The following is a 25650-nucleotide window of genomic DNA, read 5'->3' as shown; positions in this document are numbered from 1 at the left end:
AGCAAATATCAAAATCGCTATTGGTGGACGTATGAACATGGGCGGAGCTAAGCAAGTGACAAGCAGCATACAGAAAACTTTGTTAGCTACCTGCTAACTATGCTCCATCGTATGTTTGGCAATGTTACTAGCTTGACGCAGGACATCAACTATCTTCGAAAAGTAAGCCTACTGATTTCTATCCACTAATAATTGCATAATGCTTAGATGTGAAGTTGACTTTGGTTATTAAGTATGACTGGCACGACGGGTAACCTAAGACAACAGGCTGCTGGCTAGCGTTGTTTTAGCTAACGGCAAGCTAACGTTGAGGCTGCAACCAGTTGAAATCAACAACAGCCGCCTGTTGTTGCGGGGTAATTATACTAACGTTAGCTTGTCGTTATGTTATGTGTTATAGCTAGTCCTCTAGTTGTATTTGAATGAAGACACGAAGCCAGATGATTAGGGTGGCTGGCGGAACAAGCTGCTAATTCACAAATCCATGTTCCTCTTTTCATAGTCTCCCTATTGTTCCTCCGGAACAACAATCATTCAATTTGTGTTTGTCACATTAAATCATACAAGGTACTACATGAGCTTTCCATGAAACCTAACTTCCTCACATACACACATCTGCCTGCGTATCCTTTATTACCATTCTTGTTTTTACAGGATGGAATGCCATGGAGAGGATGATGGAGAATTGTGCAGATGGATGAGTTCAGTAAGCACCACTATTTCTTTTTAAACAACTGGCATAACAGTGGTGACTGATAATTGGAATAAAGCAACTGTGCTAACCTAACTATGTTTTTAGGTGCTGGTTAACAGCAAAAATGACATCAGAGCACGAGTGCAACAGTTTGTGGAGGAAAGGATGCAGACCACCATGGTATGAAATAACAATTAATTGTGATAGCCTATGCTTTCGACAAGCTGCATAAAAAACGTGCTATGTCCCAAGGCCATGCAACATACTGTTTGTTTTGAGCATGTATTATAAGCTAATTTTCATGATATACTGTTACGTGCAGTTAATATAGTACAATGAATCAGTACTAGACTGTTTTGTACTAACACATCATGACTTTTGAATGTTACATGTGACTTCATTTAGTCTATTTTTCCTGTGTGAATGCACTACATACTCAAAACCTGCTTTAAATTATTATGTGGTATTAAACTGGCACACAACTTTGGGAGGTCAATGAATGATAATGAAGGAAAAGGTTACTAAACCAGCAGATAAAATGTCCTATTTTGTGGGAAACTACACTACAGGGAGTTTTCATTTGTCCACACTATTGTTACAATGCTCTTGTTGGTCTTTCTAGCTCACAGGTGTGCTGATTGGAGCTGCAGTCGCAATCTCACTAATTGGGATTGTAGTACTCTTCCTTTACAGGAGATTCAAGCTTGCTCGTGAGTCATCCAACCTCTTCCTGAACTTCATACTTATTCTAATGCTATAATACATATTTTTTTGGTCTGCCCATTATATGATAAGGCTATTCAGGAAATTTTCTTTTCAGTTTTCTATAGAATGTGGTTTTAACATGGCTTTATCTGCATTTTGTTTTTCGGATTCTGTGTCAAGGTAAACAACAGCCTGGTGTACCTCAGTATCGCTTCAGAAAACGAGATAAAGTGCTCTTCTATGGAAGGAAGATGATGCGAAAGGTTTTACCTCTTTCCATTTCTTTCACTGTCAACAGTCATACAATAATATTTACAGTTGGTTCATATCAGTACTGCAAATTAGGTAAATATGTTTTTTTAATGTATTTTAGGGCAAAAATGATGCAGTGAAAATTTCAAATTTCTACATTTCCCCTGCTTCAAACTAAATGTAATTCTGAGAGACTGAGTGTTTGTATCTTGTTGCACCACTGCATGAAACATTCACTCCACTGGCAATATAACCCCTAAGGCTCCAGTCACTTACCATTGTAATGCATACTGATGCCGTAACAATAAAAATTAATTGCATGCGTTTAACTTGGTAATAAATGCAAATCCTCATGATAGTATAAACTCCTTACATTTAGTCAAGCATTTTTTTTAATGTTTTTTTTTCCTCCACCTGTCTCTATTGATAAGGTCTGCTGGTGTCTGCACACAAAATATATTTTATGTGTCCCCGGAAGCAACAGGAAAGTTTAAAGTCAGAAATATGTATTTTTTTTTCTTCTTTTTTTAAGGTTCAGACGCTGTCCTCCATTCCTCCTTCCACCTCTGCCTCAGTATCAAAGCAACCGCAGCGCATACGCAAAAGAACCAAAGTTCTAAGCATAGCTCGCAAGTATGCTCCAATAATACCTACCTATACATTCTGGGTGTGCAAGTGAAGCCTTGAAACAATTTTTCCGATTTGTTCAAGCCTTGTTTAGTGGAATTTGTTAAATATTTTTTTGTGCTTCAATAGAATCTTGAGGATCCGCAAAGATCCTCCCACCCTGCAGCCCAAGGAACCTCCTCCTTCCCTGCTGGAGGCTGACCTAACAGAGTTTGATGTGCAGAGCTCAAACCTGCCCTCCGAGGTCCTCTATATGCTGAAGAATGTCAGGTAGACAAATGTACAACTTTTCTTACAGATTTAGCCTCTGCTATTGTTTCTTGGGAGATGTTTTGTGATTGATGTGTGTGTTCTCCAACTTGTTGTAGGGTCTTGGGTCATTTTGAGAAGCCCCTGTTCCTAGAGCTGTGTCGTCACATGGTGTTTATCGAGCTGCAGGAAGGTGAATGTCTGTTCAGGCCCGGAGACGATGACGATAGCATCTACGTGGTCCAGGATGGACGACTGGAGCTCTGCATCCATGAGAACGTATGTGGATAGCATGTTGATTTTAAGTTAAGTCAGAAAATCTTTGTTTTGTGGTTCTTGTGCACTTTCACATTTTATGAGTAACTTACCTACAATATATTTATATAATATATTACACACAGTCATTTGATCAATTGTTAATAGACAAAAATATAAAATAGAGAAGTTTTAAAATTTGTATCTACAAGGCTCTTGTTTTTGTTTTAAGCAGAGTGATAAACGTGAGTGAAGTGTGTTTTAATATATTAAACATAATTTTTTTTTATGTACATGATGATAAAACTGGGACAGGCCATCAGCGATGGTGCCTCTAATCATTAAGTGATGTGAAATTTGTGTAAAGCAAAGGCACATAATCACTTGTAGTGTGGCTGTTTCAATGTCCTCCTCAACCTTCCAGTACCTATTTGCATAGCTCATAATAAGATATGATCAGGAGAGGGCAGTAATGCAACAGTTTTCTAGATGCAGTCCGCTGTTTAAGGATCAAGAAGTAGAAGAAAATAATGGCTCTCCACACCTTTTTGTTTGTGTTTAACCCTTGTGTTGTCCTTCGGGTCACTGGGACACGAAGGACAACACAAGGGTTAAATGTCATGTCTGCTACTGGCTTCTGTCAAAATACACAAATTAGAAGTGCCATCTAATTTCATAGTTTAAGCTCTCGCCATTGTGGCTAGTTTTGCAACTGGAATCCTGCAGATTGGTTTGAACAATGCAATAAATATGTGGCTTCACAGTAAAGTTTGAATAAAGATTGTTGGTGTCATTTCTTGTATTTGTGTTTTCCTGTTTTTTAGGATGGTACAGAACCAGTGGTGAAGGATGTGGCCCCAGGAGACAGCGTCCACAGCCTGCTCAGTATTTTGGACACAATCACTGTGAGCTCCTTATTTCTCCATCTGCACATCAGACTAACTTCTCCACTTCTGTCCCCCTTTGCCCTTTGATCTGTTTGTGTCCTCTCTCCACTGTTCATATTTCTACTCATGCTTCTCTTGGTAAGAGGCACTTCTTTTTAAACTTCCTATTCAACTTAATTTTTTTTTCTATTACACCCATATATGTGTCAAGTACTTCATTTTATATTTTTTCCAGTGACATGCTCTGTTTTGTTTCTATTTCCTACTGTATGCTGTCATACTTTTTGTTCCTCCATTAAGGTGAAACATCTTTACTTAAAGCTGCCACCTTTGGAGTTCTTATGATGGTCACAAATATGTATTTGATTAGTCAACATCTTGAAAAAATCGTTCATAACAAATTTAATTGATTGGTTAGTCTTCAGTACAAAAACTGAAAAATTAAACAAATCTTGAAAAAACTTGTGGAAACTTTGATCATTAATCAAAGAAATGATAAATGATACAAATCTGTGTCTTACAGTATGATACCGATTTGTTCTACACCTTTAAAATGCTATATGCACAAAGAACAAGTTCATATAATAAAATTGAGACATAAAAAAAATGCATAGTCTATTTCATTGTTCCATGGACAATTCTAATTAGGTGGCTATTAACACTAAAGTCGAAGATTTATGTGAGGTTTTAGTGATTGCGCCCTCTTTGCTTAATTTTTTCCTTTTCTAACTGTTTTGTCCTACCTTTGCCAGGGTTATCCAGCTCCATATAAGACTGTATGTGCGCGGGCTGCAACTCGCTCCACCATCTTACGTTTACCTGCATCAGCCTTTGAGTCTGTGTTTAAGAAATACCCAGAGACACTTGTTCGCGTCATTCAGGTAACGTATTGTTTACCAACAAATATACAGTATGTAGTTGAGCTTTTCCTTGAGACAATGTGTCCTTCCTTTAGAACACATCATTACATTAAACATATTATTTGAATGTAATGACAATCAGATGTACAGTATATGTTCTGCTCTCTTTAACTCAGTGTTTGTTTTTATATGTGTTGCAGATAATCATGGTGCGCCTCCAACGAGTCACCTTCTTGGCATTACATAACTATCTGGGCCTAACAACTGAGCTCTTCAATCCGGTAGGAGGGAAAGTAATTAGTGCACAGATATTTGTGTTTGTGTACACATACACACACACACACAGTCACACAGAGAGGCTCACATTGAATATCTAAGCAACAGTGGGTATGGACATAAACAAGCACAAAAAGGCACATACACACATGCTAGCTAATTTCACACAACATTAAGCACAGTATCATAACTCGTTTCTTCATAAAGCTCAGTGAAAATGATTATAATCCCTCCACAGAAAACAGGGAGGGCAGTAACCTTTAAACCTGGCTTGCCTCAGACTTTATAATGTTGTTTGATGAACCAAAAATACTTTTTGCAAAGAAAAGCGTAGAAGGGCGTTCACTTTGCCAATTCCTGAAGGCTTTAAACAATAGATTTTATTTATTATTGTAGTCATAAGTCTTCAAACATCCTCAAATAACTAATAAATGAATGAATGAAAATTTAAACAAAAAATACAATCAAATGTAAATCAGATTTTAAATCAAGACAGCAGTATGCAAGCGTAATTGGAAAACAATGTATAAAATTATTTCATACAAATAAGTTAAGAATGGAGAAAAATTTAAAACGCATTAAAGACAACCCATTTATAAAAAGTGCATTTTAAAATAACATTGATGCGAGTACAAAGACGTATAACTGCACTATGTCAAACAGTCAGTTAAAATGAATGAGATCTCTATTCAAAATGTTGAATCGACCCATTGGTATTAGTGCATCCAATTTTAGATTGCTCTGTAAATTATTCCAGAGAAATGGGCCAAAATATTTAAAGGCTGTCTTACCGAGATTACTGTAGAGGGACAAATGGTGTAAGCCAATCCTGAGAGCAAGTGTTTTGAGTATGGTGTCTTTGGCTCAGGAGTGAAGACAGGTAGGGGGGGGCAATATACTGACACTGGATATTGTTTCTGTTTTTAATTTTTTCCAGAAATTTGTAAATTTGCCCACAACCCAGTGTTCTGTACATTTTCCTTTGCTTCAAATCTATTATGCATAAACTATTTCATGGTTACTCAAAATGTAACTGTAGTCCTCCTGACTGACTGAATTGTGCACTTGTTTGTTTTGACTAATGGACAGGAGAGTCAGGTGGTGCCCTTGTCCAATATAAACAGTGTGATGGGAGAGGCGACTTCTGGGAAGATCACTCGTCGTTTGTGCTTCCAGGACGAGTTACACGGTGGGACCATCGAGAGCCCCACAGAGACAGGTCACATACACACAATTCTAAACACGCACTGCACACGTATTTGAAATTGTACTTTGTGTTGTGTTGAGACTGATCCAGTGCTGGCACTTAACAATAAACAGATGGTGTAAAGGACAGTTCTCCAAACAGCTACAGGAAGCCGCGATCCATCTCGATGCCCACTGCCGACTGCACTGGTAGGTCACTAACTTGGACATAAGCGATCACCAAATGGCATACGTCTGAACAGTTATCTAAAAAGCAAGGACAGACGCACAGCCACACAGACACATCTAAACTCATAATCCTCCTTTGTCCTGCAGGTAATGACCTGAACATGGCTTGTGAGCGAGCTCGAGTCACTATAGATGAGGCTCCATCCAGTCCTGTCACTCCCAAAGTAAGACTACTGCCAAGTCATTGGTTGGCTGTATAGATGTAACACCGTATCCTAGCATCCTCTGCATCTTATGCCGCTGCTTGTCTTGTTTTTTTTCTTATTAGTCACTTTTCTTGTCTGTTTTTGTAGTCCAGTCTGAAGAAGAGTGTGACAATGCAGCACACACCCACTGAAGTGTTTCACTACACAGACAGTGGGGGGCACTCTGATGCCATCCACCTCAGTAAGAGCTGCACAATCCTCCAGGCTGCTAAGAAGGACCTGCTGGGAATCATCCAGCTGCAGGTGAGAGCTTGATCACAGAAAATAATTTGGTATAAATATCTTGCATGCATATTATGCAATGTGACACATTTTATAGGGACATTCCGATCATTGTTTTTGGATACATTAAATTGGCTGGTCTGATGCATTAGGAGAGTTCAGTGACTTTTGTGATTTATATAAATAAGCAGTTATTCTGAATATTGTTTTGTTGCAGGACCCCAGTCTACTTGAGGGCAGAGTGACCCTCCATCAAGTCAAAGCTGGTTCTGTGGTGGCTCGTCAGGGAGACCAGGTTAGAACAACAACTTACAAAGCATTCACAACTTTCTTTCTGTTTCATGACACTGTCTAAGTTTCCATGCACATAATATTCCGTTTTTTTGCCCTTGTTCCTAAAAAGACAATATTCCCGACTAAGCTGTTTACATGGCTAATGAAAGTTAATATTCCCGTTTAACTGAAGACGTAACAACAAACTGTTGGCTGGTTGGTTTGTGTACAGCAACCACAGCAACGCACAGAGCTGACCATAAGCCGTAAAAAGGCAAGAGGCCGTAAACTGCGGTAAAAACCCTGATTGCAGACTGATCTCATGAAGTGGCGTATGTATGACACCAATTCGTATGCCATTATTGGCGTGTTGTCAAGATGCATACTCTCTTTTTAGCGCCGTTTGGCCTCCATTGATTTACATTTCCTTGCAGTTGCGTGCAAATTTACACCGTAGTAATAGTCGGGGTGGAGGATGGGTAAAACACAGGACTTTGACCCAGGAGAGCGGGGATCGTGTCCTGCGTGTCACGTTTCCTAAAGTCAACCGTCGCTTTCTTCTTTTTACTAAACCCAACCGTCCTGTTCTTCTTTTCCTAAACCCAACCCTGTTCTTCTTTTCTTAAACCTAACTGTCCTGTTCTTTTTTTCCTAAACCCAACCCCGTTATTGTTTTCCTAAACCCAACCCGTTCTTCATGATGCTAATTCCTCGAGCCGTCTTTCCTGCTCAGTCTCTGTGTCGCTCTTACACTGTTGCCCCTGGCAACCAATAGTGTAGGATCTCAAATCCCAAAATCCTAACACATTTTCTGACAACTTGTAATGTCATGTAAGATAGTTGCAAACCATTAAAGTTTTAAGTGCTTTTTTTTTTTTTTTTTTACTCCTCAAGATAAACAGAGATTTACTTTTTGTTTATTGTTTGAAATACAAAAGTACAATTCATAACTTATCAATAATGAACTAATGCTGTTGCATAATTACTGTGAAATACATTTTTTAACAACAATTCAATGTCTCCCATTAGCACATGCTGAATCTCAGGATTCAACCTTCAGACTTTCAGATAAATATGTGCTCTTCTTCTTTCCCCTTGGTGCTTTAGGAGGTGAGCATCCAGTTTGTGATCTCTGGCCTCCTCCATGTTTACCAGCGGATGATTGACCGTGAAGAAGAGACGCGTCTGTTTGTGACGCACCCCGGAGAGCTTGTTGGTCAACTTGCTGTCCTGACCGGAGAGCCCCTCATATTCACTGTTCGAGCCCAGCGAGACTGCAGCTTCCTCTCCATTTCCAAAACCCACTTCTATGAGTCAGTCACAAAAAAAATAAAAACCTAACATAAAAAACATACTTACACTCAAGAAACCTGTTTAGAAGAGCAACAGGAATGGTCTGTTAGCTATCTTTTACCTTGTTTTTCTGTTTTTTTATTCCTCAGGATAATGCGTGTGGAGCCAAAGGTAGTGCTGAACGTTGCTCACACAGTGGTGAGGAGGATGTCCTCTTTTGTCAGACAGATAGACTTTGCTCTCGACTGGATGGCTGTGGAAGCTGGCAGGGCGGTTTACAGGTATTCTACTGATAACCTTGTATATGTTGGAAAAATGGTCTTCAGACAACAACAACAATACATTATGTATATACATGTACCGTAAGAGCAGTCAATCAGTTTTAAATCCATTCCAAACAAGTCACCAGTGGAGGTTTTGGTTCACATGCTTGTTTGCACATTTGCAGTGAATTAAAGTTATCTGTATATTTTTTTTTCAGGCAGGGAGAGAAATCCGACAGTACTTTCATAGTGCTGAGTGGTCGACTGCGCTCTGTGATCTTGAAGGAAGATGGCAAGAAGGAGCTGATAGGAGAGTACGGACGCGGTGACCTGATTGGAGTGGTAAGGCCCATGATGGGAAACACAGATGGTGGATAGTTGGAAAACTATAAATATCTACTATGTTTTTTACTTCTAGTTTCTTCATAAATATTAATGACTGTATATCGGGATGAAGAGTTTTTCTTCAAAGTCTTAAAAAACATGCAAAAAATTTAAAAATCCAGGAAAATTGTGTCATTAACAGTAGTAGTAAGACCACACTCACTGCCAGTAAATAAAAACTCAACCGAGTACATCTTATGAATATTTAGTGGCAAAAAATGTGACCAAACACTTGCTGCAAGATAACAAATTGAATTTAAACAACAACAAAAACATCAAGATAATAATGACTCTTTATTATCCTTATATACATTACTATACGTCATAGTTTACATATACTTCTATTCCTTTATTCAGCATACATCATAAAATAAACACTTTGTCTCAGGCTCTTTTTGGGACTCAAAACACATTTAAATTAGAGTTTGCACCAGCATAATCGTCCTTACCTTGTTTGAATTTTATCTTGAGTACCTCTAAACTATCCAGCATATCTATATATTTACCAAGAATATGATACGTAAGCACATGTTTCCCAATGTTGGCCTTCATGAGTTGGTGCCTAAAAGTGGATGCTCATGCCAGGTTTGTGCTTTCATTTTTGATAAACTATGTAAAACAAAGTCACTTTGTTACACTTCACCCACTTTCCTATTGGTTGGTGTGGCTGATCTCTGCCACGATGCTTCTAATAATACCTGGGTTGATGGTTGCTATGGTTACTGTTACCTGGAGGAGGGAAGCTGTCATTGCAGCTCCTGCGATGGTGGCTAATATAATATAAAGACATATTTAGCATGGCTGTGTTGACGTCAACTCTGGATCATGAGATGGAAAGATCTTATTTATAGCTAATTTGTTTTACTTGAACATAACTCTGAAACTCTTGGAATGAACAGTCATGGACTAATATTCTGACGTAAAACTGATTTTAAAAAACTTAAATTACATAACTCACTTACATAAGAATGTACGTATTCCCCAAAGTATCTGTATTTTGAAGTGGATATTTATTTGGTAGTATCATGTGTTGTAATAATCTGGGTTTCTTTTCGTGATGGACCTTTTTTTGTTTTCTGACCAAGTAAACAATGTGCTGTGTCCTTTTTTGTTTCTCTGCAGGTGGAGAGCCTGACCCATCAGAACAGAGCCACCACAGTGCACGCTGTACGAGACTCTGAGCTGGCCAAGTTACCGGTAGGAGCTCTCAGCTCCATCAAGAGGAAGTTCCCACAGGTAGGGTGAACCTCAATGAATGAAAAATTGTCAGCTGATGTGAAAAAACGATTATTTGTGGTTAGTGTATAGTGATGATGGGATTGAACCTAACCCTTGACAATGAGCATTTGAATAAATCATCATCAACTGGACAATAATGTGGGAAATGGTTCCTATGTTGTTGTTTTTTTTTCTTAACATTTTGAATGTAAAATACTTCACGTAACTGATGTTTAAAAGCATTGATTTGTACTGCAGCTGTCTGTCTGATGAGTAACACAGTTTCTTATAACGTTGTGCCTCTCAGGTTGTAACCAGGTTGATCCACTTACTTGGACAGAAGATCCTCCAGCAGGTCAATGGTCCTCTGACAGGTGTGTGTGTCTGTGTCTACAGTGTTTCTGTGCAGAAACTACATGGTTTGCCCCACTGGTGTTGGTTTTTATTTCAACTCACTATTGAAGGGGAGATTTACTAATATGTATGCATGTCCCCAGCTCGCAGTTTGGCCGTTCGCACTCCTGGCAGTAAGTGGGATGTAGGGAACCCAGCCTCCAACCTCTCCACTGTGACAGTCCTGCCTGTATCAGAAGATGTACCTCTCACCGCCTTCACCCTGGAGCTTCAGCATGCACTTATGGCAATAGGTAAGAAAAAAAAATACAGGAGCTCAAAGTTTCCTGAATGCATGTTTCACTGCCATACTCCACAGAGAGGTCAGAGCTCAGGGTCGAGGACACTTTAGGTCCTGGATGGCTTTTTGTAAACATTTAGCTACCACACTTACAACTTAGGTGTAATGTGTCGTTGCTACGACATAACGGCTCTGGATTCTCCCCTGTAGATGAATTTTAGATGTCCCGTTTTACTCCAGTCCTTAATCTGAATGGATGGTGCCCCCCTTTTCTCTGCTGTATGTGTGCTTTAAGTCTAGTAAGATCAGCAGGTTCAGTTTATAGTGAAGTGAGGAATTAGGTTTTATTACAACAAGAGCATTTAAGGCCAGTAGGAGGGGTGACAAACCTGGTGTATGTATGTGTGTTTTAGGGAGTTAGTTACCTGTACTCTCAGTGCAGCTCCCTGCTTTTTGTTTTATTGTAATATTTTGATTAAAAGCACTTCACCCACTCATGCTAGTCAATATGCCGGATTTAAGCACCTGTCTAATCCACTTGACTTAGACAGGTGCTTAAACCAGACATATTGACTGTAACTGCTGTGATATTTCACACACAGGTCCCACTCTTCTGCTGACCAGTGATACCATCAAACAGCGACTTGGATCTGCAGCGCTAGACAGGTATGTTTTGTCGCTGACTAAAAATGTGTGGGAATGTTTGCGTTCTCTTTAGCACCCCCCAAATATTCATACAACTACTAGTTGGCCAATTTAGATTTTTGCTTGGGCTCTCTGTTTTTCTGACTCACTAATTAATTCAGTTTAAGTATGCTTTATTGGCACAAAAGGAAAATGGATCTACTGTGTGCTGCCAGCTAGGCAGTGCCGCCTGTCGTCATTAATGGACTCCTTTTCTCTTCAGTGTCCATGAGTACCGTCTGTCCAGCTGGTTGGGCCAACAAGAAGACCTCCATCGCATAGTTCTTTACCAGACGGACTACACACTGACCCCGTGGACACAGCGGTGCATCCGCCAGGCCGACTGCATCATTATTGTGGGACTAGGAGAGCAGGACCCTGCTGTTGGGGAGGTGAGGTGTTAGGGGTGGGTTACAGGGGAAGAAAGGTGAGAGGAGAATTAGTAGCAAGCTATGGGTTTAGGAATTATTTTTTTTTGTTTGATGTGTTTAGGGTTGCTTAACTCATAATTTGTTTGTTCTTTAAAACATAAAAAAAATAGTGAAAAATGCCCATCACAAATTTCCAAAGTCCAAGACGACATCTTCAGATTGCTTGCTGTCGCCAACCACTAGTTAATTTTTTTTCAATTTACAATTACATAAGACAAACGAAAGCAACACATCCTCACATTTGAGAAGCTGGAATCAGCAAATGTTTGGCATTTTTGTCAATATATAAAAAAAAAAAAAAAGGTGCTATAAGAGCCGTAAAGTTGTGGACTAGACAAATAAATGAGCTGAAACTCACTATAAAGCTTAGTAAAGCAGTTGGTTTCTGCAAATTTCGGTGATAAATATCTGTAGGTTCATCACAACAAGCTGCTCTTTTTGCATTGTCACATTCTAGCCACTTAAAGGATACGACTGACAATGTTTTATATTTTTGTAGTTTTCAAATTCCATGAAAAGCCAAAACCAACAATGTATTAGTCTCTCAATACTTTCTGACTTCTCCAGTCTGTCTGTGACTCTCATCCCTAGACAGACTGGGTCCTGCTGAAGACATGCATCTTACAAAAAGCTATAAGTGAAATAAAACATCAATGGGTTAATGGTCTGTTACAGCTGACCATACATTTTGTAGCCTTTAAGATCTCCAGAGAAATCATCACACCAATTAATCAGTACTGATCATTATGCTCTTAAATCATGGTTATACTCAGGGGTTAACCAACTTAATGGTCACACCGGCTGTGAAAGATTTGTATCTGACCTTTGGGCATATTGGCAAAATGAGCAAAGTGTGGATGGATGTTGTGAAAGAGAGGTGTGGTGCAAGAGAAAGAAGGTGCCTGTCCTGCTGATGAAGGGGAGGTAATTGCCTTCCAAGGGAAAAATGGGCATAGAGAAAGGTAAGGAATGTATCCTCGTTTAACAGGAGATTGTGGGAGAAATGGAAAGATGGATCAATATTTGCTCAGGCTCAGAATGAGTCATAGCTCTGGGGTTATCTTTCAGAGCACACACACATACACCCTCTTACCAAGCAAATGCACTAAACTCCTTCATCTCAGACTGTTTTTTTTTTTTTTTTTTTTTTTTTAAAAGACAAACCAAACGGCCTTGCACTTGAAAAAATGTGAACAAAATACACTAAAATGCAATTAGAGATTCAGCTCTCAAATAATCTCCCATTCTGCTCTTATTTCCCAGCCTGCTACCCACAATTACAGTGTAGCTCCTAACATAAAATAGTATATTTTCGAATGTTGATCCTTGATTTGCCCCTTTTAAACACATTTGAAATTATTCCCGGACACAAATATGTAATTGCAATCACATATCTGTATACGTGTTGATATCGGGCTTACTTTAGTCCAGTGTAGTCTCTAGTAGTAACGGGTTTTCAGTATCTTTCTGGGCCAGCACTCAAAATTGTGTGCAAGCACCACACAGGAGCCACTGTGGGAAAAAAAGTGACCGGAATAAAATGTTTTAAAACATCTGTGCTCGATGTCTTCCCTTTAGCTGGAGCGTATGTTGGAAGGAAGTGCAGTGCGTGCCCAGAAGCAGCTAGTGCTGTTGCACAAAGAAGATGGCCCCCCTCCCAAAGGAACTGTGGACTGGCTAAACATGCGAAGCTGGATCTCCAGGCACCTCCACCTTTCTTGTCCCCGAAGGGTCTTCTCTAGGAGGAGCCTGCCCAAACTGGTAGGAATGGAAAATATGACCAGAGTTGTTTATGACCCTCCTTATTCAACATCTACATATTTTCTCTCATCCATTCAATTCTTCTTCTTCGTAATTCCTCTGTTTTTCAGTTGGAGCTATATCAACGTGTGTTTGAGAAGCCAGCAGACCGTCACTCAGACTTCTCCCGCCTGGCCCGGGTCCTCACGGGCAATGCTATTGCTCTTATCCTGGGAGGAGGAGGGGCCAGGTAACGCCAACCTGCTGTCTGTCTTTCCAAACAATAATTTCTAAAAGTTCATGTCTTAATTTACTGCATCTAGCACATGAACTTTTAAATATAACATTTGAATTCTGATGCCTCTTCTGGGCTTAATGGATTTTATAATTGCCAGAGCCTCGGACCATAATTTCAAAGCTTTTTGGGGTTAATCTTTCTGTGTTTTTTGGGGGTAAATGGTTAAATTTCTTTCTGTCTTCCCATGGTTATTTCTCCACCCTCCTGCTCAGGGGTTGTTCACAGGTGGGGGTAATGCGAGCTCTCTGTGAGGCCGGCATCCCAGTGGACCTCATTGGTGGCACCTCTATTGGTTCCCTGATGGGGGCACTATATGCCGAGGACCGTAGTCACAGCCGCATGAGGATGAGGGCCAAAGAATGGGCAATGGTGAGAGTCAATGCAACAATGACACTAGTCTTGTAATAAACCCAAATGGGAAGTATGGGAAATGTGAGAGCCGATGATATTTTAATCTGGAGGCATTTAAAATGTTATCCCATAACCCAAAACCTTAACGGAGCATCATTAAAACATACTTCAACGAAAAGAGAAACAGTTCAGAACATAGTCCCATGAGCCATTGCAGTGCTTCGGCGCAGAGCACAACGGCATCCTGTCTGCCGTTACAGTATTTGCACACAATTACGCTAAAGTTAAAGAATGCAAACGCCCGTGTCTTCCATGTATTCTCTGTATTAGCCTACTGCTTGTGTCGCTAGGACCACCGTGGCTGCTCTTTGTGTTCGTCTGTTTACTTTGGTTGTTATGGCAATCAAAGGCAGTGTCGGGCAAAGGGGGTTGTGTGCATCGGGAGTGGACTAAAAAAAGAATCCGATACATAAAATATATTGATGACAATGACATAAATTATATTTAGTAATTCAACATATGTTTTCATCTTAATTTTATTTTTGATCAAAAAATGTAAACTAAGTGCAGTGCTGTCTTGGTTCAGAAGTTGAAACCCGTGTTTTTAAGATGGCCATTATTATCCAGCAATCTCTAAACAGCTGTCGGATCAAAACATAAGGTCGTCAGGGCAACGTTACGGAACATATTCTAGTTAGCGGCATCGAGCGCTTCCTCATAGGAAACGACCACACAGACAGCGCAGAACGGTTTTACCACAGATCATGTGTAGGCAGCTTAATAGGCTATACTAATCTACCTCCCATATTAGCCTACCCGAACCTCCACCCCACCCGCTGCCCATGGCCGGAGGAGGAGAATGACAAACAAATCTCCCCGGACGGATTTGAACCAGTGACGTTCTGTCTTAGGCCCCCAGGACACCCCTTCCCACAGTTGTTTTTAACCTTTTGAATGAATTTACAGTGCAGTTTTGATGTATCATGACCTTGATCAAACATCTTCAGAATGTTACACATCTGCTGACTGCAGAGCATGGAGAGACAGCCTAATTATGTGTAGAATTAGATCAAATAATTATGACAAACAATTGGTTTAAGTGGGATCATTTACTAGACCTTATTCTGTTTTGTGGAAGCTCCAGTGTGGCGAGAGGAATATTTTCAACCAGTAGTAATTTTCTGCTTGTGAGTCTGTCCTTGTGTAGGGGACTCTTTCTAACAGCAATTTTTATTTTAATGCAGTTTACACCTCCATTCTACTTTTTATATAACTAACCAAGCTGTGCCGATTAACCATCAAAAGTAACAGGTTGGTGTTGCGCACAGCCCTGGATGGTTTGCACATTAAGCTCATCAACAGAACCTTTTTAGTTGTAATATGGATATGATCCATGTCTTTAATCATGTGACCATCCATGACTGCTGATTTAAGACACCTGCTAAGTCTTCAGGCTGAACATGTGGTATGATTCGTCTTCCCCCAGTGTACCCAAACCTTCCCCCTCTGGTTCTGCCTGAACCTTGCCTCTAGAAGCAGCTGGCTGGGTTGCTGTTCCTGGTATCAGATTAAAAGAACTACTGTTGTAAAGTTTGTCCTTTGCAAAATCAGGACAGTTTGCTCTGTTGAAATGTTGATGCCTTTTTATCAGGAGTGAATTTATTAAGATTTTTCTAATTACTACGAAAAGCATGTGAACACACCAGGAGAAAGAAAAAACAATAAAAGAACCTTCATATACAGAACTGACAAAAACAATGAATGGAAATCCATCCGATTTTCTTTTACGTCAAATTAAACTTTTAATTTTCAGGGATTCATTTTGCTTCGTACTGGAAAAAAAACAGATATTGCAATTGTGTCGATAAAAGAAGCCATTTGACCTTTATTTTCCCTTGCAGGAAATGACATCGGTGTTTAAGAAGGTTTTGGATTTGACGTACCCAATCACCTCCATGTTCTCCGGTGCTTCCTTCAACTCCAGCCTCAGCAATGTCTTCAAGAGCAAACAGATTGAGGTGAGTTTAAGAACCCAAATATTACAATGAATTAGTTTCAGCTGATAAAGATGGTGGTGGTGCAGGATCAGCAAATGCATCATGTGAACTTATTATGTTTATCTTTTTGGATCTAACCTTTTGTGTATGCAGGACCTTCGGATTCCGTATTTCAATATTACAACTGACATCACTGCCTCTGCCATGAGAGTACACACTGATGGTAGGCACAGCGCTGTTTCTTTTTATTTAAAAGAACGCTTTGTTACTGTTTGCTTAAAGTGTCAATTCATCTAAATGACAAGAAAGAGAATTTTCATACCTAAAGTGGTATGTTGTAATGTTGTTTATGTTTTATCTGCTTTCTGCCACCACTCTCCTCATTTGTGAACTGACCCTCTAATTAGTCTTACTGATGAGTCTATTTTCTGTCAGTTCAGGTTAGTTTCTTTCAATTAAATACATAGTGCTTAATAAGCACACTTGAGTTACCTGTGTGCCGTTTCAGGTTCTCTGTGGCGGTATGTTCGAGCCAGCATGTCTTTGTCTGGTTATCTGCCTCCTCTCTGCGACCCCAAAGATGGACACCTGCTGATGGATGGAGGCTACATCAACAACTTGCCAGGTTTGTTACACTTTCAGTCTTTCAGTTTTAATAATTTATACCTGCCTAGGCATTCTTTCTCTCAGTGCCTTGATCATGTCCATTTTTATTATTCTAACACTCATGTATGATTGATTATTTATTTATTTTTTTTCTGTCCCACCTTTGTTTCCATTTCTTCCTCTTCTCTCAGCTGATGTTGCGCGCTCCATGGGGGCTAAAGTGGTGATAGCTATTGACGTGGGCAGCCGAGATGAAACCAACCTCACTAATTACGGCGACTCGCTCTCGGGCTGGTGGCTGCTATGGAAACGCCTCAACCCCCTAGCTGAGAAAGTAAAGGTAATGGATTGATTAAAAATAAAGACACAGCAGACTGTGCGAGGATACGTTTTTAAAAGTAAATGAGTTCTATGAATAACAATGAGGACATTTTTAGAGGTGTTTTTCAGTGATGCATATGTTCATTTCTACACTTATGGTCTTAGGTGTTAAACATGGCAGAGATTCAGACTCGGCTGGCCTACGTGTGCTGCGTTAGGCAGCTGGAGTCTGTGAAGAGCAGTGACTACTGCGAGTATATCAGACCTCCAATCGACAGATACGGAACACTGGAGTTTGGCAAGTTTGATGAGATTGCTGTAAGTTTAAGCAACAAATTGGCATTGTGGGGTATCTTTTAAATAATTTTGTCCATCAGTAGAGAAAACAATATTAACATGTGAGAGTTTGTGTAATCTAGGAGGTGGGATACCAGCACGGAAAGACTGTGTTTGACGTGTGGATTCGCAGTGGAGTGGTGGAGAAAATGTTGAAAGACCGACACCAGGAGGAGTTCTTCAACACCCAAAGCAAGAACAATGTAAGGATGGAGGGAGGGAAAAACATATGGGAATGCTGTAGAATATACGACAACAGAGCCATTAAGGACAGTTCCATGTAAAGCAACAACAGAGTCTGGGCCTAATTTTGATTTGTGGTTTAAGGTATAACTACATATTCTCTTCACAACTCAGGGAAGTAGCTGACAGGGGACATTTCTAATTTAAAATATCTTGCATTCATGGTTTAATCAAAGCTAATTTAAAAACATGTAAAAAAAACAGAGTTGCAATGAAATACTACGTCTTTATCACTTTTTGTTCTGATCGTCTGAGTTTTGCAATCAAACTGATGAGCTCAAACACATTATCTCAGTAAATGCTCTTACATTAGTCCCCATCTGTGCAAAAACAAAGCAAAATTTGCATCATCTTGAGTTTGGTCGTTATGGCAATCTCATTTGCGGGCCAGTATGTTTAATTGACCACCTGGGTAATGGTTACATTTTCTTAAATGTTTTTGTAAATCATTTTTACATGATGTCCTCATTGTCAGCTGCATTTCATCAACAGTCGCATGTTTTTAGCCTTCGACTACACTGCTGTTAAAGTAATAACGTTAAAACTATACATCAGTCTGCTCTAAAAGAACAGAGAAACAGATTTACCATACACCAAATTTGTCCCCCAGCAATGGCTAAGAAAGACAAAGGACAAACTAAACAAGGAAGGACACAGAATGCTCAAGAAAGAATGAGATATTTACCCCCAATCTGAACAACATGAGGGTGAAGATGAATATAGCTGGGTTGATATTGAAAGGAGTTTTGACAATAGCCTCACAGCAACAAACTAACAAATGAACCTGAATGATTGTGGAGTTAAGGATGGAGCTGCAGCCATTGTTGCAGATTTGAAACTGGCTTATAAATAAATCCAATTTTCATACTTTAAAATAGTTATCCCACGTAGGCAGTTAATGAGTGCCTTTTCTATTTTCAGGTGCTACTGTAGGATGCAACTCTCAGGGGAAATAATGCATATCTTACCGTGATGGATTTTACATTGTTTGTTCTGTAATGTTGCACAAAATGCTGAACAAAACAAGTGGCAACAAAAAAGTGGTTAAGATCCAGAATAGGCATCCTGTGATTGATTCAATTACAGTCAGTCAGTGATGAGTAAATTGTTAAATGTGAGGCAATAGCCTGATTTGGCCCCAACCAAAAACCATGTCTGCACAATAAAATAACATTAATGTCAGTAAATCCAGTTTAGAAAATCGATCAAAATGAGCTTTCAATTATCAACATCAAAAGGAGGATCAGGGATTTTTACCATTTGGCCTTAGTGTGGTACATTACCAAAACAATAAGGTGGTTATAATACCATCTAGCCTCGTTTTTTCAAGAAGAATTTGAAACTGTGAATGACAGTTATCAGGTCATAAAACCAATTATCTGTTATCTTACAAATCAAGACTCCATAGCCTGACAATGACATAGCTGTCAGTGCTAAAAAAACAATTTAATATAATTGTGACCTTTTTAAAATCGAAGATTTAGGAGAATTGTGATACCCCTAGTTATTTTTTTACATTGTGTTTTACATGGTGGAGGGGCTGTCAATCTGGAAATGTGTGGACTTCTCCACATCCTCTTTTGGTGTCTTAATCACCCAGTACATGACATTTATGAGAGCGTTTCTTTCAGGTGGTGACATGTCCCAACGCTTCCTTTACTGACCTGGCAGAAATTGTGTCCCGTATCGAGCCGGTCAAACCTGCTCTGGCTGATGGTAAGAGTACTGACAGACACTCCCTTTCAGCCACACCCATGCTTATGCTTTCTTTAAACATGCACAACACAATGTCTACGAGAAGGCATGCTATTACTGTTTCTCCACCATGTTTGTCTTTCCCGTGCTTGCTTTTTTTGTTTTTGGATGTTTTTTCTTTTTCCTTTTTCCTCTCATACTCTATTTGCAAATGAATCTGTTTAACATCAAGGATGAAATGGGTTATGTGTTAGTAAACTGTGCACACACAGGTTACAGGGTGCCTGCGGGGTCTTAAAAAGGATTCAAAGTTGATTCATCAATTTAACGACAATTATGTATTACATTTTGTAGTTTTTCAGTATATATTTGTCCCAAGATGTTGTTTGCGTGGATGTTTTGCGTAGTAAAGTAGTAGGAAATTTAGTCATTGCATAGGCACGTAGTCAAATTCTGTTTATTTATGGAATCTACTTTACTGCGACTTTCTATGACTTTTTTTATGACCTTTTTATGGCATGCTATACTGTGACTTTTTTATGACTTCTTATAACAAATTTATGACATACTATACTAAGACTTTTATATTTTTATGACCTACTATGACTTTTTGATGGAAAACTATACTATGACTTTTTGTTACCTTTTTATGACATGACTTTTTATTGCATACTATGACTTTTTATGAAGATTTTGACATACTATACTATGACTTTTTGTGAAAAGTTAGTTCTTCCTTTTAAAAATTATCAGTTTGTGTGGGAAATGGCATATGCATGGTTTTTGTGTGTAGGCATTGTTAAATCGCTGGTCTGTATGCCATAATGGGTATTTGTTAAGAAGGAACTCCTATGACATCACACTCAAGATCACAAAGTTTCATATATTACTTTTTAAGTTTATTGGTCAAACACAATAAGCAAAAATGAAGCCCATCATTCACACAGATGAGAATAGAGAGAAGAGAAAACTGATTATACAAGTACACAATTTTTTTTATATATATATATATATATATATATATATATATATATATATATATATATATATATATATATATATATATATATATATATATATATATATATATATATATATAAAATTTATTAGTAGCCTAATAACAAAGAGTGTGTTCATATTTAGACACCATCTTTAAGTGCAACCTAATACTGCAACCAATGTTTTTCTCAGACATCTCCATCCTTCTCATTCTTCCTCTTCTTTCTATTTATAACTCATTTGTCATCCATCACTCGTCACACTGCCCTGTTTGGCTTCTCACAATGTTTCACATTTTTGATTTTCTGACTCATTTACCTGCACACCCACTTTCATTTGTCACCTCTTCTACAACACATATTCCAACTTATTCACCCACAATGTGCTTCTTTGCTTCCTGTCCTCCACTCCTTCCCTTCATCAGAGGAGTCAGACTACCACACTGACTATGAAGAGGAGGCAGTGGAGAGCGCTCTGTCTGACATGGAGCTATACAATCGCTACGGAGAGCACACTGAAGGGGAGGAGACTGCTGACACGGTGCGACCCACTGCCTAAAAGACACACTATGGGGTTTCTTTTCTGTACAACATAGCCTATGCTTTTTAGTCATGTCTAAAAAAAGCATCTCATGGTAAATGTTTTCCTTTGCAGCGTACAAAGCACACTGAATTTAATACTTTCACTATTATTGGGCACCATAACTTCTTGTTAAATCTAGACGTTTGGAAAGTCAAGTGTCTTGTTGACCATTGTGCAAAAATAAATTAAAGTTTACTCTGGAGCCAGGCCAATCCATGCTTTAAAGGTAATCAATTTTACCATAAAATATATCTTAAAAGTAATTAGAAGACACTGCAGGGTCACCTAATTAAACTAAAATGGCATGTTTAAGTTCTAACAGCCAGGGCCTGAGAAAGTTGTAGTACTAAGACTTGACCAAAGAGAAGAGGAACCAATTTATGATGCAAAACGGAGAAAGGTTTGAAAAGAGGCATGAAGGTCAAGTGACACTAGACAGTAAAGCTGTGTTAGTACTTTTAAACTGGAATGTCTTCTCCTACTGCATAAATCAAAGATTATACACATATGTTACTCATATTTCTGACACAAACTGGAGTAAAAAAGATAATTGGTTAGAATGGATTGGTGGTGTCCAGCACAGGGCATTAAAGAAAGAGTTGGAGAGATTTTAAGGGCAGGATGAACAATTCAGACCAGATACAATTTGAGGATAGGATCACATTTTTAAAAGTCTAGCCTTATACCATATTATTATTATTATTATTGGCCTCATAATCATTCCTTCTGTTCATACTGGCCTGTTTTAAGTGATGAGGTTGATGATGCTTTATAAAACAGAGGGAACATTGCATTGGACAAGGGCCATGTATCATTGTAGCCATGTTATTTGATAGTGACCCATTCAGTAAGAGTCTATTTCTTTACAGTTTGATTAGATTTGTAGAATGTTATTCACATTCTGAAATGTTATTCCCTTCACTGATACATAACCTTACTTCTGATTTCCCAGGATGAAGAGCTGGAAGGGAGACATGCATGCCACATTACCTCACTCACCAGCAGCCACCCCCAGTCTCCCACCGTCTCTGACAGTCCGTCAAACCAGGAAGTCCTTTCCAAACAGTCTGTTAAGTGAAGACCGGTCTAATGAACTCTGCCCGATCAGGTCATCACAATTTAACCTGCCTGTCTTTAACCCTCCAGTCTGTCCCACATCATGACTCAAAACCTGTCCCCTGCCGCTATGACTGTCAGCGTGACTGCGATTACCATTTTGCCCTCTGTAACATGGCCTTGTTAGCTGTGTGGTTGACATAACAAATGGACGGCCCCTATAAAATGACTGAATACAAGCAGCTAGGCTCACATTAACTCAGCTGCAAATCCTATGCATTCCTATTATACAGCCACAAGTCTAATTATTTCTCATATTGAGATGGTCGAGTGTACTCGCTGTAGCTTCATATGAATCAGTCCAGTGGAAGATAGGTTAGGATATTTCCATGAAATATTTATTACATGAAACAAGGTGAAAACAATGAATCTTTTTTTAATTACACTATCTGTAGACAGACTTGAGATAGTTAAAGAGTCAGTTCACCTAAATTCCCAAATAACACTCCTCTGTTATCTAGACATGCAGATAGTTTTGACATACCCATCTGAGATTTCTGCCAAGGTGTTGAATATTTTGTGTAAACCTTTAACATGTCAAAAGAAAAACACAAATTTTTTGTTGTCTTAAAATTCACATCTTTTCAGACAACTAAAAATTGTTTAAATGAAAGCAAAGAAGGCAGATTTACTCTTTGATGGGTCACGAATATATATATTACTTTGTTTTAAGGGGCCAAAAATGTCGGGGACACACAGCTCTGCGTAATCTGCAGGACACAGTCAACAGTTTCTATCGGAACTGATTCCTCAGAATGTAGATCCAGTGCAAATTGTTGACAGTGAGGTCTGTGGTAGTATCTGCGAAACTGCTTCTAAAGACAGCTATGTTTTTATGAATTTTTAAAATGTAGTTTTTCAAGTATGAGCACCACAAGCAAAAGTGTGTTTACCTCACTTGTATTTAAAGTGACCAAAATCTTATAAACTTGGGCAAATAACACCAAAACTATCTACGTGGCTAGATCCCACTAGAGGTAAGTAAGACAAATACACTTTATCAACACTTTTACACCACTTTATCAGGTACACCTGTACAATCTGCCATAACATCTATCTTTACAAAGACATTGTTAGAAATGTGTAAATTCATTTTTATGATGTTTATTACTGAGGTCATAGAGGTGGTGGTGTGCATTAAATTTTTTATTTTTTTCCCCATCCTCCCTATTGACATGACTGGGATAGAATACACGAGGGGGGCAGAATATTAAAAACACCCCTAAAGGTAATGCAGTCCAGTTATCACTACCTACGACCTCAATGCTAAAACATTGAATTATCACCTTTATGTCAATGTTAAAGAAAACAACTGATTATAGGCATCATTAAGTACACTTTATGGCAGAACAGTTGTATTAGATTACACTTTGTACATTTGTACCTAATAAAGTTGCATTAAAGTATTTCATTGTTGTATTAAGTTTTGAACCTAACCTGTAATGTTTTATACGCTCAGTCTACGTTATGATTCACATCAAGACTGATTTACAGAAAGATAGCAAAACAAGCAGCACACTCTATGGCCACGGCTGCCCAGTGTGCCAGGGACATAGAGGGAAGTAATGATTGCAATCCACTTCAAAGCACTAGTTTCCCTCTCAGCTTGCAAAAGAACTCTGAAGCTCCACTTGCCTCAATACAGTTCATGCACAGGGGCTAAGAGCAGGAGGACAGTTCTTCACAAGAACATGTTGTAACAAGTAACTTGTCAAGACATGTTTTCGATTTTTGTTTTTCTCCAGTGATTTGGATCTAAATATTCTTTTTAAACTGCCATTAAATCAGATTTTTGTTGCATTATTGCATACATAATTTTATAGTCAAATTGAATAAATATTCACTTTTAAGCCAATAATGTGTACAACCTAAGCGCTAGATGATTTTATGCACAAGTCACAACAGCTGGACAATCACTCCAGCAATGCACAAATACACTAACAAATCGTTTTAATGTATAGCCTTGTTTAAAATGCCTCTCTGTAAGACACTTTAAAGTTAACTTAACCTTAACTTAAATTATTGATTAGTGTGCTATTTATTCTTTTCATTTTTGATCTTTATTCTTCCAATTGGCAGATTCATATTTTGGTCTACGTCAGAATGTCAATGTCAATTTCTTAGAGCTCAAGAGGACATTTTAAATTGTTTTTGTCTGACCAACTGTCCAAAACCCAAAGATATTCAGTCTACTACAACAAAGCCTCACATCTGAGAAACTGGAACCATCAAATGTTTGGCATTTTTGCTTGATGAATGGCTTAAACAATGAATTGAGTATCAAAGTCAGTAGTTTTCTGTTGATTGACTAATCAGCCCTAATTGCCTTATAACCAGAGCCATAACAATACTGCAGAACAACAATTTTGAATGAGGATCTTCTCAATTTGTTTCAAAAATAATTAGGATCAAAATATATACTGAGTGGGGACATTTTTGTTAATAAACAAACTTGTCTGTGTTCCCTGGCAGACAAACTATGTAAAAGTGATTATACTGTGATTGTACGACACATGATAAAATACAAATAACACCTGCAATAAGCTCATATCAACCGGCCAATTTATCAGTCAGGCTCTAGTCATTAGAATATCAATGCAACTTTTTATGATTTTATTTTCTTCCCACTTGATATAGCACCCTGCTAGCCTCACCGTATGAAGCTGTGATCTCAGCTAATACTGGTGCTACAGTGCCTGCCACCATATATGTGTAAACAGTAGGAGAAACCCTGTGATGATAAACACTATGGGGATGCCATATGGTGTTGTTAAATGAAGTCTGGATACAGAATGTGCAAGTAAGGCAGAGAGGGAAATGTTTACCAATGTGGTAATGGTCTTTGCACTGGTGTTTTCTTTTGTACTTTTGGGCGTTTTCCAAAAACGGAACACAATGAAATTATGTCTGGCAGAATGAATGTTTCGCGACTTTATTAAATTGGACATGGTAATGTGTGGATGAAGTGCTTATGTAATGTGTGGAACTGTGCCATGAAGTTAATCTTACAAAGCCTTAGATGACCCGTACAGAAAAACAACCACTCGTGCCCTCATTTAACATTAGTGTCCAATGATGAATGTTTGCCAGTAAGCCTGTACTGTAGGCCATCAGTTATTTGTCAATATTTATGTTACTTGAAAAATATAGTTTTTGATAATTGTTACTAATAAACCACTGTTTGCTGTCGTATTCTGCATGTCTTTAATTTCCCAATAAAACATCTACTTCGTAGTTTGCTGTAGAAAAGAAACAACTTAATTATTTTCACATTTGGTTAATATGTCGAAAAAAGTCATTAAAAAGCCATAGTATAGTTGAAGAAAGTCATGAAAAAGTTATAGTATATGATGTGGAAAAGTCATGAATAAGTCATAGTATGGGATATGGAAAAGTCCTTTAAAAGTCTATAAAGAGGAATAGTATAGTATGTTGAATAAAAGTCAGTATATTGTGTGTAAAAGTCAGTATGTAAAAAAAAAAAAAAAAAATATTGTATGTCGAAAAAAAGTCCCTAAA

The 25650-nt window shown here is 38.6% G+C and overlaps 1 protein-coding gene and 1 long non-coding RNA gene across 4 annotated transcripts in view; one reads left to right on the top strand and one right to left on the bottom strand.

The window, feature by feature from the left end:
- pnpla7a (patatin-like phospholipase domain containing 7a) lies at positions 1-25320 on the top strand. Of its 3 annotated transcripts, XM_028600809.1 has the most exons (37): positions 1-162; positions 503-567; positions 655-706; positions 800-874; positions 1317-1404; positions 1580-1662; positions 2184-2284; positions 2408-2548; positions 2647-2806; positions 3607-3687; positions 4422-4550; positions 4730-4810; positions 5895-6024; positions 6126-6200; positions 6327-6403; positions 6533-6688; positions 6885-6962; positions 8048-8253; positions 8383-8514; positions 8715-8838; positions 10003-10116; positions 10406-10472; positions 10596-10745; positions 11335-11398; positions 11640-11808; positions 13426-13608; positions 13719-13837; positions 14098-14254; positions 16138-16254; positions 16387-16456; positions 16742-16858; positions 17031-17179; positions 17326-17478; positions 17580-17699; positions 19371-19455; positions 20858-20973; positions 21968-25320. In XM_028600809.1, the coding sequence occupies exons 1-37, from the start codon at positions 100-102 to the stop codon at positions 22091-22093; spliced, it is 4173 nt and encodes a 1390-aa protein (XP_028456610.1). In that variant the 5' UTR covers positions 1-99; the 3' UTR covers positions 22094-25320. The 3 variants fall into 3 exon arrangements, with proteins under 3 accessions (XP_028456610.1, XP_028456612.1, XP_028456611.1); XM_028600811.1 differs by lacking the exon at positions 20858-20973 and having other exon boundaries at positions 21968-22055; XM_028600810.1 differs by lacking the exon at positions 503-567 and having other exon boundaries at positions 6-162.
- Positions 16126-25650, bottom strand: part of LOC114570511 (uncharacterized) — a 102788-nt gene continuing 93263 nt past the window's right edge. The window contains exons 2-4 of the long non-coding RNA XR_003694540.1: positions 17001-17165; positions 16726-16821; positions 16126-16232 (exon numbers count right to left, since the gene is read on the bottom strand). This is a non-coding gene — a long non-coding RNA (uncharacterized LOC114570511). The remainder of the gene's footprint in view (positions 16233-16725; positions 16822-17000; positions 17166-25650) is intronic.

Source organism: Perca flavescens, chromosome 16 (assembly GCF_004354835.1).
Source record: "Perca flavescens isolate YP-PL-M2 chromosome 16, PFLA_1.0, whole genome shotgun sequence".
NCBI classification, from domain to species: Eukaryota; Metazoa; Chordata; class Actinopteri; order Perciformes; family Percidae; genus Perca; species Perca flavescens.
The sequence above is the reverse complement of the archived record's forward strand: the minus strand, read 5'-3'. Positions and strand labels throughout refer to the sequence as shown.

Coding starts and splice junctions, on each gene's coding strand:
- pnpla7a (XM_028600809.1), top strand. CDS start 100: ATGCTCCATCGTATGTTTGGCAATGTTACTAGCTTGACGCAGGACATC. Junction 10,746..11,334: donor GCATGCACTTATGGCAATAG/GTAAGAAAAAAA, acceptor TTTCACACACAG/GTCCCACTCTTCTGCTGACC. Junction 16,859..17,030: donor CTACATCAACAACTTGCCAG/GTTTGTTACACT, acceptor CTCTTCTCTCAG/CTGATGTTGCGCGCTCCATG.